Source organism: Scyliorhinus canicula, chromosome 17, assembly GCF_902713615.1.
Source record: "Scyliorhinus canicula chromosome 17, sScyCan1.1, whole genome shotgun sequence".
NCBI classification, from domain to species: Eukaryota; Metazoa; Chordata; class Chondrichthyes; order Carcharhiniformes; family Scyliorhinidae; genus Scyliorhinus; species Scyliorhinus canicula.
Genome location: NC_052162.1, coordinates 109,019,017 through 109,037,910, shown reverse-complemented (window position 1 = coordinate 109,037,910; position 18,894 = coordinate 109,019,017). Strand labels below are relative to the sequence as shown.

The 18,894-nt window shown below is 47.2% G+C and overlaps 1 protein-coding gene across 1 annotated transcript; it reads left to right on the top strand.

Annotated features, from left to right (window-relative positions):
* The first annotated feature begins 800 nt into the window (after window positions 1-800).
* On the top strand, window positions 801-17,364 carry LOC119952430 (zinc finger protein 271-like). Its single transcript, XM_038776174.1, has 2 exons — window positions 801-877; window positions 14,717-17,364. Exon 2 carries the CDS (start codon window positions 15,070-15,072, stop codon window positions 16,078-16,080), a length of 1,011 nt encoding a protein of 336 aa, XP_038632102.1. The 5' UTR covers window positions 801-877; window positions 14,717-15,069; the 3' UTR covers window positions 16,081-17,364.
* Window positions 17,365-18,894: the final 1,530 nt, after the last annotated feature.

Below are 18,894 nucleotides of genomic sequence, written 5' to 3'. Positions count from 1 at the left end.
GGAACATGTGAACCTTATATCAGAAGGATTTGGGATTCTCTGAACTGGAAACTCGTGGGTATAATCCCACCATAAAAAGCTAATTTACCAGCTGAATATGAAAATGGATTCACTTGGTCATCTCATTTATAGTCAGAATAGCACAGTTATTGTTTTCCCATTGGTTACCAGTGCAACTTTCAAAGCTCAAAATATTTGACACATTTTCAATGAATTGAATCCCTACAATGCAGAAGGAGGCCAGTCGTGTCTGCATTAACACGCCGAAAGACCCCACCTAGGTCCACTGCCCTGCCCTATTCCTGCAACTCCACCTGACATGGACATCCCATATCACTTGGGGGCAATTCACCTGACCTGCATATCTTTGGATGGTGCCAGGAAGAAAGTCATGCAAACATGGGGAGAACGTGCAAACTCCACAAAGACAGTCACCCAAGGCCAGAATTGAACCTGCGAGTCAGAAATGCCAACCCCTGTGTTACTATGCTTCCCGTGGCACATTCTTATTGACAAGGGGTAGTTTAATTGTTCTGTCCTTGGGGAGAGAAAAATCACTTGTTCAAATGTTAGGTGGGGCTACAGGGGTAGGATGGGGAAGTGGGCCCAGGTAGAGTGGTCTTTCATAAGATCGGTGTGGACTCGATGGTCCGAATGGCCACCTCCTGCACTAGAGGGATTCCATAAAAATGAATTGCAGTGGCGGATCGTTGACACAGCATTCCCCGCAGGTCCGATCTTGGCCGGATTCTCAGCACAGAAGTTCCTAGCGCATGCGCAGTAGGCGGCTGCGAGTGGAGCCTGCGTAGTGCAGCCTGTCCCTGGAACTGCGAGGAGCGGACAAGAAACAACGGAGAAGTGTTGAGCGGTGGAGCCGGTGAGTGGGGGAGGAATAGACCAGCGGAGCTGGCGGAGAAACTTCATGAATACCCCATGGAGATTTTCAACTCCAAATTTAACAATTGCAGGTTCCGTTTTCGCAGCAAACGAGGAACGAAATTCGGAGGTGCTTGTGCAGGGCAGTGAAAAGGAGAGCGCATGTGTGGCAGCCATCTTCATAGAGGCAGTGAGCTCCTGGGAGCATGCGTGGCTGTCATCTTTGCAGAGGTTGCAAACCCAGATTAATAACCCGCCGGGGAGACGGGAGACAATTAAAGACAGCCACTGGGTTGTTGTAAAAACAGGAGGTCAGGGTTACAGTCATAAAAAATATTAACGTCATCAATCATCCCAGTGAACATCACAGGGAAATTATCAAAGTCTGACATCCAGACACATAAGGAGATATTAGGGCAGGTAATCTTTGGGCAAAGAGCTTCAAGGAGAGTTTGGAAAAGCTGCTTGCTTGTTACACAGTGGCACAGTGAATAGCGCTATTACCTCACAAGCTAGACAAAGGGTCATCTGGGCTCGAAAAGGTAGCTCTTTTCTCTCCCGACAGATGCTGCTAGACCTGTTTCCAGCATTTTCTCTCTTTGCTACCTCAACGCCAGGGACCCAGGTTTGATTCCAACCGGAATTTTCACATTCTCTCCGTGTCTGCATGGATTTCGGCTGGGAGTTCCATTTTCCTCCCACAGTCCAAAAATATGCAGATTAGGTAGATTGGCTATGCTAAATTGCCACAGTGTTGAAAAGGTTAGGTGATGCTATGGTGATAGGGTAGGGACTTAGGCCTAGGTAGGGTGACCTTTTGGAAGGTCGGCACAGAATCGTTGGGCCGAATGGCCTCCTATACTGTGGGGATTCTATGATTTGATGATTAGCACCAAAACCTCACAGCGCTCAGGTTCGATTCCAACCTTGGGTGACTGTGTGGACATTTTCCCAATGTCCGTGTGGGCTTCCGGCGGGTGCTGGGGTTTCCTTCCTTGTGCAGGTTAGGTGCATTAGTGATGCTAAATTGGAACTTTGTATCTAAAAAGGTTACATGGGGTTACGGGGATCGGGCCTAGGTACGATCCTCCTCTTGCACTGTAGTGATTCTAAATTGAGTGTCGCTGAAAAAGGAAACAGGCTGTCAAAGTTTTTTGTCTCAAACTCCGAGAATTACTGCAGTACAAAAGGAGGCCATTCAGCACATTAGAACCATAAAAAGATTATAGCACAGAAGGAGTCCATTTGACCCATCTTGTCCATGCCAGCCCGAGGACACCCAGGTACCCTTTCTAATCACCTTCCCGCACCCAGTCCATAGCTCTGTAAGGAGCAGAGCCAGATAATTTTCAAAAGAGTTTAGTGTGTCTGCCTCTACCACCAACTTGGGCAATGAATTCTAGACTCCCACTACACTGTATAAAAAGATCTCTTCCTCATGTCCCGTCTACACCTTCTTGAATCTATTTCCCCGAGTTCTAGAATTCTCCACCAAGGGAAACAATTTATCCTGTTCACTCTGTCACTTCTCATAATTTTGTACTCCTCAATTAAGTCACATCTCATCCTTCTTCATTCCAAGGAAAATGATCCCAACCTATCCAAACTGTCCTCGTAGCTACACTTTTCTAGCCCTGGCAACATTCTTGAAAACCTCTTTTCACTCTCTGCAGAGCAATAACTGCTTGACCTCCCTAAATACATGACCAACCCACCAATGACATTTTAGAGATTATAACTACCCACTACACAGTCCACCACTTGGCCTACTTTGTGTCGTTTGCAAATTTCCCAATCGTGCCCTGCACATTCACGTCCAAATCCGAAATATATAACAAACAGTAAGGGTCCCAACACTGAGCCTTGTGGAACATCACTTGAAAGAGCTTTCCATTTCCAAGGGCAGCCATCGACCATTACCCTTTGGATCCTGTTACTGATGTTATGGGTCAGGTTTTAGAGAACCCCAAAGTGTATCATAAAGTTCACCTGACCCACAACTTTTAATAGATTGTGGTATGGGGAGCACACGGCCCACTCTACAGGTGTGGTACAGCAGAAATGGAAAAGTATTTTTTAAAAGGAAAACGATGTTTATTCTTTGAACTCAAGTTAACCTTTTTAAAACATACAGTGAACATCTTAGCAACCAATAATTCAGATATAACCCCCAAAGAATACAACACTAAGTAATCCTTTAAACTTTCCTTTTAACATCCATAAGACTCAAAACGCTGTTTACCAGAAGCACTTCAGGTTAAAGTCACTACTGTTATTAGTTTTAAATCACCAAGATTGATTTACAGTCTTTAGATTACAGAGAGATTCACACACCTTCTGGCTGTGACTGCAGTTATCCAGCTCTGAAAACAAAACTAAAACACACCCTGCAGCTTGCTCAAAAACAAAAGTAAAAAGCTGACAGACAGCCCAGCTCCACCGACTCTGACATCACTGCAGTGGTAAACACTCATTTCTTAAAGGTACTCTCACTACAGATATTTAAATACATACCCATTTATAAACACCCATTTCTTAAAGGTACTCTCACATGACACTAAACCAAAATTTTTATCCAGTTTCCCACATTGCTCCGTATCTCATGGGCTTTTACTTTTTTTTATAAATTTAGAGTACCAATTAATTTTTTTTTTCCAATTGAAGGGCAATTTAGAATGGCCAATCCACCTAACCTCCACATCTTTGGATTGTGGGGGTGAAACCCACGCAGACACAGGGAGAATGTGCAAACTCCACACGGACAGTGACTCAGGGCTGGGATTCGAACCTGGTTCATCAGCGCCGCAGTCCCAGGGTTTTTAATTTTTTGACCAATCTGCCATGTGGGACCTTTTCAAATGCCTTGCTAAAATCCATGTGTACAACGTCGACTGCATTACTTTCATCAACTCTTCTTGTTAGTTCCTCAAAGAATTCAATCAAATTTGTGAGGCAAGACCTTCCTTTAACAATTCCATGCTGACTATCCCTGACTATTCCATGTCTTTCTATGTGACAGTTAATCCGATCTCTCTTGATTGATTCGACTAATTTGCCCACCACCATGTAAGACTACCTCACCTATAATTGTTTGGCATTTCCTTCGATCACTTTTTAAACAATGGAACCACGTTTGCATTTTTCCAGTCCTCTGATACCTCACTGTTCCTGCTGAGGATCATCCTCAAAGCAACTCCTGTCTCCTCCCTAACCACCTTCAGTAACCTTGGAAATAATTCATCTGGCCCTGATGACTTATCAACTTTCAAGGATCCCAACCCTTCCAGTACTTTCCCTCTCTTTACGATTACCCCATCCAATATATCTCCGTGTTCCTCCTGGACAACTAAATCTGAATCATCCATTTCCTTTGTAAACACGGAGACAAAATATAAATTTTACAACCCTTCTGCATCTACACACAAGTTCCCTTCATTTCTGATGGGTCCCACTTTTTTGTTAACTAATGTTTTACCATTAATATATTAGTAATATATCTTTGGATTTTCTTCAACTTTACGAGCTAATCTTTTTTCATGGCCTCTCTTTGATTTCCTTATTTCCTTCCCTGCATTTCCGAGATTCCTGGAATGAAGAGTTTGTCATATGAGGAGCGGTTGAGGACTCTGGACACTTTGGAATTTAGAAGGATGAGGGGAGATCTTATTGAAATTTACAAGATACTGAGAGGTTTGGATGAAGTAGACGTGAATAGGATTGTTCCACTTGTAGGAAAAACTAGAACCCGAGGGCACAGCCTCAGACTGAAGGGACAATCCTTTAAAACTGCGATGAGCAGGAATTTCTTCAGCCAGAGGGTGGTGAATCTGTGGAACTCTTTCCCGCAGAAAGCTGTGGAGGCCAAATCACTGAGTGTCTTTAAGACAGAGATAGATAGGTTCTTGATTAATATGGGGATCAGGGATAATGGGGAGAAGGCAGGAGAATGGAGCTGAGAAACATATCAGCCATGATTGAATGACGGAACAGACTCGATGGACCAGGTGGCCTAATTCTGCTCTTATGTTTTATGGTCTTATACTCACTGAGGCTATCTGCAGTGCTTAGTTCTTTGTGCTATCATACACTTTATTTTTCTGTTTGATCTTCCCTGTGTTCCTCAAGACAATCAGGAGGGTCTAGATTTGACAGTACCACTCTTATTCTTGGATGGGACCTGTCTACTTTGTACATTTAGGATCTCACTTTTTAGACCTTCCTACTGGTTTCCAACTGATTCATCCTCGAGCAGTGCTGGGCAGTCCAACAGCCACATTTTGCCTTCCCCCAGTTCAAAATTTTTATTCCGGTTTTATCTCTGTCCTTTTCCATAGTAATACTGAATCTGACTGAATTGTGATCACTATCCCTGATATGGTCACCAGCTGTCACTTTACTCACTTGCCCTTTTTTTGTTCCCCAAGACTAGGTCTAGAATTGCATCTCCTTTTGTTGGGTTTGCCACTAATTGGTTAAAAAACATTTCATGGACACACTACATGAATCTTTCTCCTTGAGTTCTCCTTATATTGTTTGAATCACAGTTGATTTTGGTATAGTTAAAGTTCCTCCTATCATTGCCCTCTTGTTCTTACAGGCAGAAATTTGGCTTCATACTTGGTCCTCTATCTCCTTTCACTATTTGGGGGAGAGTAATATATTCCCAGTAATGTTTTATTTCTAAGATTAACCCAGAAAGCCTTGTTTGATGACCCCTATATCATCCCTTCTCAAAACTGGAATTGTTTCTTTCACCACTGGTGCTCCCCCTCCTTTTTATCTCCCACTCTATCGTGTGTGAAGACTCTATAATCAGGGATATTGAGCTGCCAATTTTGCCCCTCCTTTAGCTAAGTTTCTATTATAGCAATGCCATCCTGCTGCCGTGTTTCTACATGTGCCCATAACTCATCTAGCTTGTTTTTAATACTCCTTGCATTAAAATATGAACAGTTTAACCCCACCATTATTCCTTGCTGAACACTTTTTAAACTTTTCTTCTCCTGTGCTTCCACATCTATCACTGCATCACTGGCTAATGTGATCTGAATTTGACCTATCTTACCCTACTCCTGGGATCCCGTCCCCCTGCCACACTAGTTTAAATACTCCCCCACAGAACTAGTGAAAGTCCCCACAAGTACATTGGTCCCTGTGCTGCCTGGGTGCAACCCTACTGGTTTGTATAGGTCCCAGCTTTCCTAGAAGTGGTAATAATAATAATCTTTATTATTGTTACAAGTAGGCTGACATTAACAATGCAATGAAGTTATTGTGAAAATCCCTTAGGTGCCACACTACAGGATGTTGCCTGGTATGGAGGGAAGATCTTATGAGGGAAGGCTGAGGGACTTGAGGCTGTTTTCGTTAAGAGAGAAGAAGGTTAAAAGGTGACTTAATTGAGGCATACAAGATGATCAGAGAATTAGATAGGGTGGACAGTGAGAGCTTTTTTCCTTGGATGGTGATGTCTAGCACAAGGGGACATTGCCTTAAATTGAGGGGAGATAGATATAGGACAGATGTCAGAGGTAGGTTCTTTACTCGGAGAGTAGTAAGGCCGTGGAATGCCCTGCCTGCAGCAGTAGTGGACTCACCAATACTAAGGGCATTCAAATGGTCATTGGATAAACATATGGATGATAAAGGAATAGTGTAGATGGGCTTTAGCCTTTCACAGGTCGGCGCAACATCGAGGGCCGAAGGGCCCGTACTGCGCTGTAATGTTCTATGTATAGCGCCTGTTCGGTTTCTTTTACTTTTATAAATTTAGAATAGCAAATTCATTTTTTTCCAATTAAGGGGCCATTTAGTGTGGCCAATCAACCTACCCTGCACGTCTTTTGGAGGTGAAACCCATGTAAACGGGGAGAATGTGCAAACTCCACACGGACAGTGACTCAGAGCTGGGATCGAACCTGGGACCTCAACGCCGTGCTGCCGCAGTGCTAACTCACTGCGCCACCGTGCTGCCCCGCCTGTTCGGTTTCTTGATTAATAAGTGGATCAGGGGTTATGGGGAGAAGACAGGAGACTGGGGATGAGAAAATATCAGCCATGATTGAATGGTGGAGCAGCCTCAATGGGCCAAGTGGCCTAATTCTGCTCCTCTGTCTTATGGTCTTATGGATACACTGCGGGAGAATTCAATATTTTCAATTCACCTAACAAGCACATCTTTTGGGACTTCTGGGAGGAAACCAGAGTACCCGAAGGAAACCCATGCAGACATGGGTAGAAATTGCAGACAGTGACCTAAGCTGGGAATCGAACCCAGGTCCCTGTGAAGCAACAGTGCTAACCTCTGTGTCGCCCGAGCCAGTGCCTCAAGAATTTGAATCCCTCCTGGCGACCCCATCTCTGTAGCCATGCATTCATCTGATCTATCCTCTTATTCTTGCTCTCTCTCGCACATGGAACTGGAAGTAATCCTGAGATTACTAAATTTGAGGTCCTGAATTTTAGTTTATCTCCAAACTTCATATACTCAGCTTGCAGGTCATCATCCCTTATTTTAGCTATGTCGTTGGTACCAATGTGTACCATGACTACTGGCTGTTCACCTTCACTCCCCAGAATGCCCTGCAGCCGATCCGTGACATTCTGGTCCCTCAGACCAGGGAAGTAACCTACCATCCTTGATTCACATTTACGGCCACAGAAGCATCTGTCTGCGCTCCTATCTATTGAACCCCCGATCACTGTAGCTCTGACAGTTTTTTTTCTCCCACCCATCTGAGCAGCATAGCCACCCACTCTGCTGTGAACTTGGCTGCTGCTGCTTTCACTTAAAAGTATCCATAACGGTATGTCTGTGTGAAAGGGGGCTGACCACAGAGAACTCCTGCACTACCTTGCTGAGTCTTTTACTGTTCCTGATGGTCACTCATTCTCTTTCTGCCTGTGCAATCCTCACCTGTGGTGTGACCATCTCGCTAAATGTGCTATCCATGACTTCCTCAGCATCGGGGAGCCCACCCATAGCTCCGACTCCGAAATCCAGTCAGCTAGAAGCTGCATTTGGACACACCTTCTGCACACAGCATTTCCCACATTGTGTCTGCACCGATTACCCAAACAAGCACTTGACCCACGTCCACACCGTCCTAGCCATAACCTAACCTGCACATCCCTGGACACTAAGGGGCAATTTAGCAATATCAACGCAGAGATGAGGCCAGAAACTCATTTTCTAATCAGCTGTGACATTGAGAGTGTGAACAGACTGACCTCATCTCAGAGTGTACCCATGGAGAGGGATTGAGCTGTTATCAGGTGAATAGAGATTGGAGCAGTGACTGAAACTGTCTTCAGTCTACTCAATATTTAATTAAGCTAATTAGATATCAGGAAGAGTGCCAGAAACAGAATGTGCCATGAGATTGATCCCAGGTTTAATTTAGTTAGAGGGGGAGAGAAAGAACAAAGGAAACCCTGGGAGGTATGGTCAAACCACCTCCACCAGAGGACTTCCGGTGGCGGCTATGAGGGAGTAAGTCGCACATTTGGTGGCTTCCCCTCTGGCCGGACTTTTGGACCTTTTTCCCCCAACTTTTTTGTGGTTTTGAGTTTTGGCTTTGAAGGCGCAGATAATTTGGTTCTGGATCCACACATTGGTGCATGGAACGGAGGGCCCCAAGGGACCGAAAAGGAAGAAATAAGAAGATAAGCAAGGGCTGGGTGGAGGCTGTGGCTGAAGACAACATGGCTGATGTTCAGAACCCTGCTGCGATGGCCCAACCTTCGACGGAGGAGCTGATGCAGGTCATCCGAGAGGGCTTTGCCAGACAGAAACGGGACTGTTTTGACCCAATAAAGGAACCGATCGATCGGCTGGAGCGTAGGCTGGATACCCAGGATCGGATGATTCAGAAGCTGGAGAAAGCGCTGACGGACCAGGAGGAGTACCAAACGGTGGTTGAGCTAGAGGTGGGGATGCTGAAGGATCAGCAAAAGAGGCTGCTGGAAAAGGTGGAAGATCTGGAGAACAGAGCTCGCCGGCAGAACTTGAGAATTGTCGGTCTCCCTGAGTGGGTTGATGCTGGCGCGTTTGTGGCGAGTATGTTTCAGAAGCTTCTGGGGGAGGGGGCTATTTCCCGACAGTTGGAGGTATACAGGGCGATGGCCGCGGCCGGGGGACACCCCCCCCCCCCCCAGGGCGATGTGGTCCGGTTCCACAGATTTCTGGACAAGGAGTGTGTACTCCAGTGGGCCAAATGTATGCGGAGCTGCAAATGGGACGATAGCATATTGTGTGTCCATCAGGACCTGAGTATGGAGGTGGCCAGAAGGAGGGCAGGCTTCAATCAAATGAAGGCGATCCTGTTTAACAAGAAGGTGAAATTTGGGCTGCTGTACCCGGCGTGTCTTTGGGTTATGCAAGACGACCAGCACCATTATTTTGAGTCGCCCAAAGGCGCAATGGACTTTGCCAAGAAGAATGGGCTAGTGCTGAAATGAGGTTTTTGGGTTTTAAGTTGTAATTTTTCTGAGTGATGTTTATACGTATTGATTGTCGTTTTTCTGCTGCTTTTGAGTTTGGGTGAAGAGGGGGGAAAGTAAAAGTTATTCGGTTCTGTGGTTTTCGGTGTTTTGGTGGGGGTGGCTGGTGGGGGCTTCTTAATTTTTATTACTTTGATTTGTACTATTGGAGGGGTTCTCTGTGGGTTTTTCATTTTGGTAATTGGGAGGTTGTTTGGGGTCGGTTTGATGAGGGAAGTGGTTTTGATTGGGGGGGGGGTGTGGAGTAGGGAACAATAGGTGGGAGACTTTTTGGCACCGGAGGCGAGGTCCATCAGGCTCGCTGGGTGAGATAGTCTACGGAAGCACAGTGGGGGGTGTGTATATGTTCAGTATATGGCAGTGCTTAGGTTACAAAGTGTTGTTGCTGAGTGGGGGGAGCAGTTACTCTGCTGACGAGGGAGGGACTTGGGTTTTGGGACAGAGAGGAAGTCGGGGGTGGGGGCTACCAGGAAGCGGGCCGATGGAGACGCGGCACATTGCATGGAGGCGAGCCCTGGAAAGGGGATGGCTGATAAGCGGAGGGTGGGGGACAGGGGGGTGTCGCGGTGCCCTCAAATAGGCTGATCACTTTGAATGTTAGAGGGTTGAATGGGCCGGTCAAGAGGGCACGTGTGTTCGCGCATCTGGGGCTCTGAAGGCGGATGTGGTGATGTTGCAGGAGACACACCTGAAAGTGGCGGGATCAAGTCAGGCTAAGGAAGGGTTGGGTCAGTCGAGTCTTTCATTCGGGGCTGGACACCAAGCCTAGAGGGGTGACGATTTTAATCAATAAGCGGGGGCAATTCCAGGTGGGCAGTATAGTCTTGGACGGGGGGATCGGGGGGGGGGGGCATTATGTCATGGTGAGCGGCAAGCTGTAGGGAAGGGACGTAGTCTTGGTTAACGTGTACGCGCCAAACTGGGACGATGTAGAATTCATAAAGAGGGTGATGGGGAAGATACCTCACCTAGATTCGCACAAGTTGGTGATGGGAGGGGATTTTAATACGGTCATCGACCCCGGCCTGGACCAGTCGTGTTCGAAAGCAGGGAGGGTGCCAGCAATGGCAAAGGAACTGATAGGGTTCATGGAGCAGATGCGGGGGGGGAACGACCCATGGAGGTTTAGGCAACCGACGGGGAAGGAGTTCTCTTTTTATTCGCATGTGCATAAGGTTTATTCCCGCATTGATTTTTTTCATTTTGAGCAGGGATTAGCTGGCTGGGGAGGACATGGGGTATTCGGCCATCACTATTTCAGATCATGCCCAATACTGGGTGGAACTGCAGGTTTGTGAGGAGAGCTTTCAGCGCCCGCAATGGAGGATGGACGTGGGCTTGTTGGCGGACGAGGCGGTGTGCGAGAGGCTAAGGATGTGCATGCAGAACTACCTGCAGGTTAATGACACGGGGGATGTCTCAGCAGTGGTGGTCTAGGAGGCGCTGAAAGCAGTGGGAGCTGATTTCAATCCGGGCTCATAGGGACAGGACGAATAGGGCAGAGATGGACCGACTGGTTAAGGAGATCCTACAGATAGATAGGAGGTATGCGGCGACCCCGGGGGTGGAGCTTCTTAGGGAACGTCGGAGGCTGCAGGCCGAGTTTGGGGTGCTGTCCACAGGTAGGGCAGTGGAGCAGCTTAGGAAGGCGAGGGCTGCGTTGTACGAACATGGGGAGAAGGCCAGCAGAATGCTGGCACAGCAGCTTAGGAAGAGAGAGATGGCCAGGGAAATAGAGAGGGTGGGGGGGGGAGTAGGGAACAATGGCTGGGAGAATTTTTGGCGCCGCAGGCGAGTGCCACCAGGCTAGCTGGGTCAGATAGTCTACGAAGCACAGTGGGGGTGTGTATATGTTCAGTATATGGCAGGGGTTAGGTTACAAAGTGGTGTTGCTGGGGGGGGGGGGGGGGGGGGGGGGCAGTTACTCTACTGACGAGGGAGGGACTTAGGTTTTGGGACAGAGGAGGTTGGGGTTGGGGGCTGCCAGGAAGCGGGCCGATGGAGGCGCGGCACATGGCCTGGAGGCGGGCCCTGGAAAGGGGATGGCTGATCAGCGTAGGGGGTTGGGGTCTATCACTCGGAACACCCCACGGGCCCTGAGAGGATGAGACACTTTTTGGACGGTCTGACCTTCCCAAGGGTGGGCAGGGAGCTTGTGGATGGGCTGGGGACCCCGATTAGGGTCGAAGAAATAGTTGTGGGCTTGAAGGCAAAGTAAGGCCCCGGGGCCAGACGGGTATCCGGTGAAATTCTACAAGAAATTCTCGGGGATAGTAGGTCCGATGCTGGTCAGGGTTTTCAATGAGTCAAGGGATAGAGGGGCGCTGCCCCCGACAATGTCACAGGCCACTATTTTGTTAATATTAAAGCGGGACAAGAACCCAGAGCTATGCGGGTCATGTAAGCCGATGTCACTGCTTCATGTGGACGCCAAGCTGCTGGCCAAAGTTTTGGCCTCCAGGATTGAAGATTGTGTGCCGGAGGTGATTATAGAGGATCAAACCTTGTTTGTCAAGGGCAGGCAGTTGGTGGCCAATATAAGAAGGCTGCTCAACGTGATTATGTTGCCCCCTGAGAGTAGGGAGGTTGAGGTAGTTATGGCAATGGATGCGGCGAAGGCGTTTGACCGGGTGGAGAGGGACTATTTATGGGAGGTGCTGGGACGGTTTGGATTCGGTTGGGGCTTTATCAACTGGGTTAGGCTGATGTACCAGGCCCCGGAGGCGAGTGTAAGGACGAATAGGACGACCGTGGATTATTTTAGACTGTACCGGGGGACAGGACAGGGATGCCCCCTCTCACCACTGCTGTTTGCGTTAGCAAGAGAGCCACAGGCAATTGCTCTGAGAGCTTCAAGGGGCTGGTTCGGGCGAGGGGGGATGGGGGGTGGAACATAGGGTCTCGCTGTACGGGGACAACCTGCTCTTATATGTAGCAGATGCAGTGGCAGGGATAGGTGAAATCATGGCGATTTTGGGGGAATTTGGCCGGTTTTCGGGATATAACCTGAATATGATAAAGAGCGAGATGTTTGTAGTCCAGGCAAGGGGTCAGGAGGGTCGGCTGAGGGAGATACCGTTTAGGTTAGTGGGGGACAGATTTAGGTACCTAGGAATACAAGTGGCGCGCGACTGGGGCAGGTTACATAAGTTGAACTTGTCCCGCCTGGTTGACCAGATGAAGTGCGAGTTTCGGAGATGGGATGCGCTACCGCTGTCGCTGGCTGGGAGGGTGCAGACGGTTAAAATGATGGTCCTACCGAGATTTCTATTTGTATTTTAATGCCTCCCAATTTTCATCCCGCAGTCCTTTTTTAAGCGGGTTAACAAAATAATTCTGGGCTTTGTCTGGGCGGGTAAGTCCCCGTGAGTGAAGAAGGTGATGCTCGAGAGGAATCGGGGGGAAGGGGGCTTGCCCTGCCAAATATCAGTAATTATTACTGGGCGGCCACATAGCCAAGACAAGGAAGCGGGTGGTGGGTGCAGGGTCGGTTTGGGATCGGATGGAGGCAGCTTCATGTAGGGGCAGCAGCTTGGGGCCGTTGATAACGGCACCTCTGCTGTTCCCGCCGGCGAGGTACTCCACCAGCCCCATGGTGGTGGCGGCCTTGAGGATCTGGGGTCAGTGGAGGAGGTATGCTGGAACAGTGGGAGCATCGGTCTGGTCTCCAATATGTGACAACCACTGGTTTGTCCCGGGGAGCTTGAATGGGGGGTTTCAAGTCTGGTGAAGGGTGGGGATCGAGAGGATGGGGACCCTGTTCTTAGAAGGGAGCTTCCCTAGCTTGATGGCGCTAGAGGAGAAGTTTGGGTTGGCAAGGGGGAATAAATTTAGATATTTGCAGGTGCGGGACTTCCTGCACAGGCAGGTATCATCCTTCCCACTTCTGCCACTAAGGGGGATCCAGGATAGGATAGTGTCTAGGGAATGGGTGGGAGAGGGGAACATCCCGGACATCTACAAAGAACTTATGGGGGTGGAGGAGACGCAGACCGAGGAGCTGAAGCGTAAGTGGGAGGAGGAGCTTGGGGGTGAGATGGAGGATGGCTTATGGGCGGACGTGCTGAGCAGAGTCAACGCGACCGCAACATGCGCAAGGCTCAGCTTGATCCAATTCAAGGTGGTCCACCGGGCCCACATGACAGTAGCCCGGATGAGTAGATTCTTTGGGGTAGAGGACATGTGTGTAAAATGTGTGAGGGGACCAGCGAACCATGTCCACATGTTCTGGGCGTGTCCAAAACTTAGCTGATATTGACAGGGGTTTGCGGACGTCTTTCCAGAGTATTGAAAACAAGGGTGGCAATGAGTCCAGGGTTGGCGATTTTTGGGGTGTCGGAAGACCCGGGAGTCCAGGAAGAGAAAGAGGCAGATGTTCTGGCCTTTGCTTCCCTGGTAGCCCGGAGACGGATTCTATTAGCTTGGAGGGACTCGAAGCCCCTGAAGTCAGAGATCTGGCTATCGGACATGGCTAGCTTTCTCTGTTTGGAGAAAATCAAGTTTACCTTGAGAGGGTCACTGTTAGGGTTCGCCCGGAGGTTGCAACCGTTCGTCGACTTATTTGCGGAAAATTAATCGTCAGCAAGGGTGGGGGGGGTTTAGGGTTAATTGGAATAGGGGGTCAAATAGGCGGGTCTTGGAGAGATGGGAGTCGGTGTTTGCGCTATGTTTATTGTTCTTTGTGCATTGTTTTTATACTATTGCTGTTTGTAATGCCAAAAATACCTCATTAAAATTGTTTGTTTAAACAAAAACACCTGCACCATCGCTCATTACATCTCCACACAATAAGTTTTGGACACAAGGTTAACGTCTGCTATTCTGTCCGGTCGATCAGGGACATTCAGATTAATGTTTTATGACGAGTAATGACTGAAGTGAATGGTCAAACATATTGTTATCTCGAGTTGTACAGGTTTGTTAAAAAGATACAGAAATCATGGCGCCGAGGTCCCAGGTTCGATCCCAGTGCTGGGTCTCTGTTCGTGTGGAGTTTGCACATTCGCCCCGTGTTTGCGTGGGTTTCACCTCCACATTCCAAAGATGTGCAGGTTAGGTTGATTCGTCACGATAAGTTGCCTGTTGGAAAAAATGATTTGTGCACTCTAAATTTATTTTTAAAAAGATACAGAAAGATTGTCCAAAACATTTATTGGATTTCAACACGGAGAAGAGAAAGTGTGGGGGGTTGGAGAGAGAGGTGGGGGGGGGGGAGGCTGCAGGGATTGACAAATTTGCAGGAACAAGAGTGGAAACAAATATCCCATAGAAACAAGAATTGTCTGTTCTGAATTTCTGTCCTGTACTAAGTCATGACTTTTGTAAACTCCTTTTACAGAGAATTAGAAGGCCAGGATTTGCAGATGGGAAACTTAAACGAGTCTTTACATCAAGATCTGACAGTCACTCGATTCATTGGGATTTGAATGTCATCAACCATTAAAGTTGGAAGGAGAAATGTTTGACTGCGGTGGGAGAAGCTTTCAAATATCCATGTGACTGGGAAAGCACCCAAGCACACACTCCCAAGTTGGAGTGTTCCAGTGAACTGACTGGGATAAGCTTTAACCAGTTACGCAACCTGAAAAAAAAACACATCATTCACAGCGGGAAGAACTATACACATGTCCTGGGTGTGGATGAGGATTCAACTGATCATCCAACCTGGAGAAACACAAGGACACACACATTATGGAGAAACCGTGGAAATGTGACGAATGTGGGAAAGGATTCAATTATGCATCCCGGCTGGAAATTCATCGACGCACTCACACTGGGGAGAGGCCATTCACTTGCTCCAAGTGTGGGAAGGGATTTATTCGGTCATCTAACCTGCTGAGACACCAGAGAATCCACACTGGGAAGAGCCCATTCAGCTGCTCCCAGTGTGGAAAGGGATTTATTTGGTTCTCTAACCTGATGAGACACCAGCAAGTTCATGCTGGGAAGAGTCCATTCACCTGCTCCCAGTGTGGGAAGGGATTCATTCATTCATCCCGTCTGCTCACACACCAGCAAGTTCACACTGTGGAGAGGCCATTCAGCTGTTCTGTGTGTGGGAAGGGATTTACTCAATCATCCCGCCTGCTGATACACCAGCGAGTTCACACTGGTGAAAGGCCATTCGCCTGTTCCGAGTGTGGGAAAGGATTCATTCAATCATCTGACCTGCTGATACACCAGCGGGTTCACACTGGGGAAAGGCCGTTCACCTGTTCCGAGTGTGGGAAAGGATTCACAAGATCATTTATCCTGCTGAAGCACCAGGATATTCACACTGAGGAAAGGCCTTTCAAGTGTACCTCCTGTGGAAAGAGATTCAGATCTTCTTCCAACCTCAGTGCACACCAGCGTGTTCACACTGGGGAGAGGTCATTCGCCTGCACTGTCTGTCGGAAAGGTTTCACAAGGTCGTTTGACCTGCTGAAGCACCAACGAATTCACACTGAGGAGAGGCCATTCAGCTGTACGTCTTGTGGAAAGAGATTCCGGTCTTCATCCAATCTCAACGTACACCAGCGAGTTCACACAGGGGCGCGACCGTTCACCTGCACCCAGTGTGGGAGCGGATTCACTCGGTCATCCAGTTTGCTGACACACCAGCGAGTTCACACTGGAGAGAGACCGTTCACCTGCACTGGGTGTGGGAAGGGATTCACCCAGTCATCCAACTTGCTGAGACACCAGCGAGTTCACAAGTGACAATAGGAAGAGGGTCCTGTTGCCATTGCTGCTGTTTATTACATCCAGGACTGAACCATATTGGAGTTTGTTTCTGCTGATGTTAATAATCCCTGTAACTACGGTGGCACAGTGGGTTAGCCCTGCTGCCTCACGGCACTGAGGTCCCAGTTTCGATCCCGGCTCTGGGTCACTGTCCGTGTGGAGTTTGCACATTCTCCCCGTGTTTGTGTGGGTTTCTCCCACACAACCCAAAGATGTGCAGGGTAGGTGGATTGGCCACACTAAATTGTCCCTTAATTGGAAAAAAAATGAACTGCGTACACTAAATTTCAAAAAAAAAAAAAATCCCTGTAATTGGGCTGGAGTTTTAATATTCTGGATCTATAACTGATTGTGTTCTCTGAATATTCTGGATCTATAACTGATTGTGTTCTCTGGGCTGCAGTGTCCGTTTAAGAACCACTGTCTGCGATCTTTCCCCATAATTCAGGTACTCTCAGCATAAATTACTTTACAACAAGATTCTGAACTTTTCCTTCAATCCTAAATTGATCTTTGGTACAAACTCGACAATTCAGTGCATAAGAGGCTCCACTGATTAACATCTCCAATTAGAAAGTGCTGATTTATCCTTGTTGGCAATTCTTACTGACTTGCACATTACACACAGTGACACCTCCATTATGCAGCAGAAAGAAGGGGGATGAGAATTGATGGAGAATAGAGAGTTCCCAAATGCTTCCTCCCACCAGGTACATAAATCCCCTCAGCACAGGAATGGAGACAAGTTCAATCTAAGTCATGGACTGTCAGAAATCACTGTCTAATAACCTAATAAAATCTCCAGAAATTTATGTAATACTATAGAAATATTTATCTGCTTATAAAGAAAGATTCCATAGCAGCTTGCTGGCTAACAAACACAGGACAGGCCTGTTATCTCTGCCAAGGACATGTCTAGCACAGTCCCAGAAACAAGACATTTCTAAACCTGATATGATTGGATCCCATGACCTATATATAAAGCAACTGTCTGTGTGAAGGTTAAAACAAGTTCTCGAGCAAAAGGATTTTCAAGTGATCCGTACTGGCTTCGGCCCAACAGCCACAATTTGGCTCACATTGGTTAACCGTTCAGGGACTGCTACCATCTGCTGTGCAGACCAACTCACGCTGCGCTTTCTGCCCGTTTGTCCTCAGGGACCGGTAAACAGTTCTCACCTGCCAAAGTGTGTTTTTCTGTCTATTTAGTTTCAGCATCATATTTGCACTGTCGCTTCTCAATAAAGTGCTTTAAAATCACTTCTGAGCCCAATCCCGTTTTTGAGTAATCTATGATTCCTGGATTTAATTACAAGTTGTGTTGGAGTGGGGTCACAGTGGTCGAGATTATAGTCTTGAGAAACAGCAGTCTCAGTTAAATGTGAATGGAGGAGTCCCTAAGTGAAGCCAGGAGTTTACAATGCCATTGACATATTACAGGGAACGACTGGTAGTCTGAGAAAGCACATGCAGGGGGTGAAAGATATCCTGGGGATTGACAAAGAGGGTGACTGATATTATGAATATATCCTCTACGATTTCTAAAGAGGTTCAGGAAGGAGAAGTTACGTTGCAGAGGGTTCAGATGTAGTTTGAAAATATCCACAAGATTCAGGCGAACAGAGTTGGAGAATCTTCGAAGTCCATGCAAGAACTATTGTTTAATCCAGATGTATTTACAACATGTCAATAGTTTAGAATTGTGTGAGATTATCTGCAGTTTGGGAGGATGAATCCAAGTCGATAACTATCACATGTTAGTGGAAAACTGGCATTATTCTTGGTGCCAGCTCAAGGAATTTTGTTGCTACTTCTGATAATTCCAGTAGCTTTAGTATGTGATCTACAGTTTGTCTTCAAGAAATTAGGAAAATAAACTCGTAGTTTAGAAATAGCGAGGTTACTGAGAAATTAGTTGTGAGAAATCAATATGGATATTTCCTTCTCAAGGTGGGGAGATCTGAAAGAAATCACTGTCTAATAACCTTCTCAAGTCTTCAGAAATATATTGAATATTATAGAAATTGCTCTTAGGTGCATAAATATCCCTGGTTTGACAAACACAGGACAGCCTGGCTCTGTTACGTCTGCCAAGGACGTGTCTTTAGTACAGACCCTGAAACAAGACAAACTGGAAATGATGGGGTAAATACACGACCCTAAACCAACTGACGAAAGCTTTCTGGAAATCCAGATATACCACATCCATTGGCTCCCCGTTGTCTACCGCACTGATAATGTCCTCAAAAAATTCCATGAAATTAGTTAGGCACGACCTGCCCGTTATGAACCCATGCTGCGAGTGTCCAATGGGACACTTTCCATCCAGATGCCTATCTATTTCTACCTTGATGATAGATTCCAGCATCTTTCCTGCTACTGAAGTTAAGCTAACTGGCCTTTAATTAGGGCAGCACGGTAGCATACTGGTTAGCACAGTTGTTTCACAGCTCCAGGGTCCCAGCTTCCCGGCTTGGGTCGGTGTCTGTGTGGAGTCTGCATGTTCTTGCGTGTGTGCGTGGGTTTCCTCTGGGTGCTCCGGTTTCCTCCCACAGTCCAAAGATGTGCAGGTTACGTGGATTGGCCATGCTAAACTGCCCTCAGTGTCCAATTGTAATCTTTGTTTAAGCACAAAACACTAGTGTTTGATTTTACCTTCTCACCCTCCATCTGTATTTTAAATTCCACCATATTGTGATCACTCCTTCCAAGAGGATCCCTAACTATGAGATCATTAATCAATCCTGTCTCATTACACAGGACCAGACGTCAGATCGCTTGTTCCCTCGT

Coding starts and splice junctions, on each gene's coding strand:
- LOC119952430 (XM_038776174.1), top strand. CDS start 15,070: ATGGAGAAACCGTGGAAATGTGACGAATGTGGGAAAGGATTCAATTAT.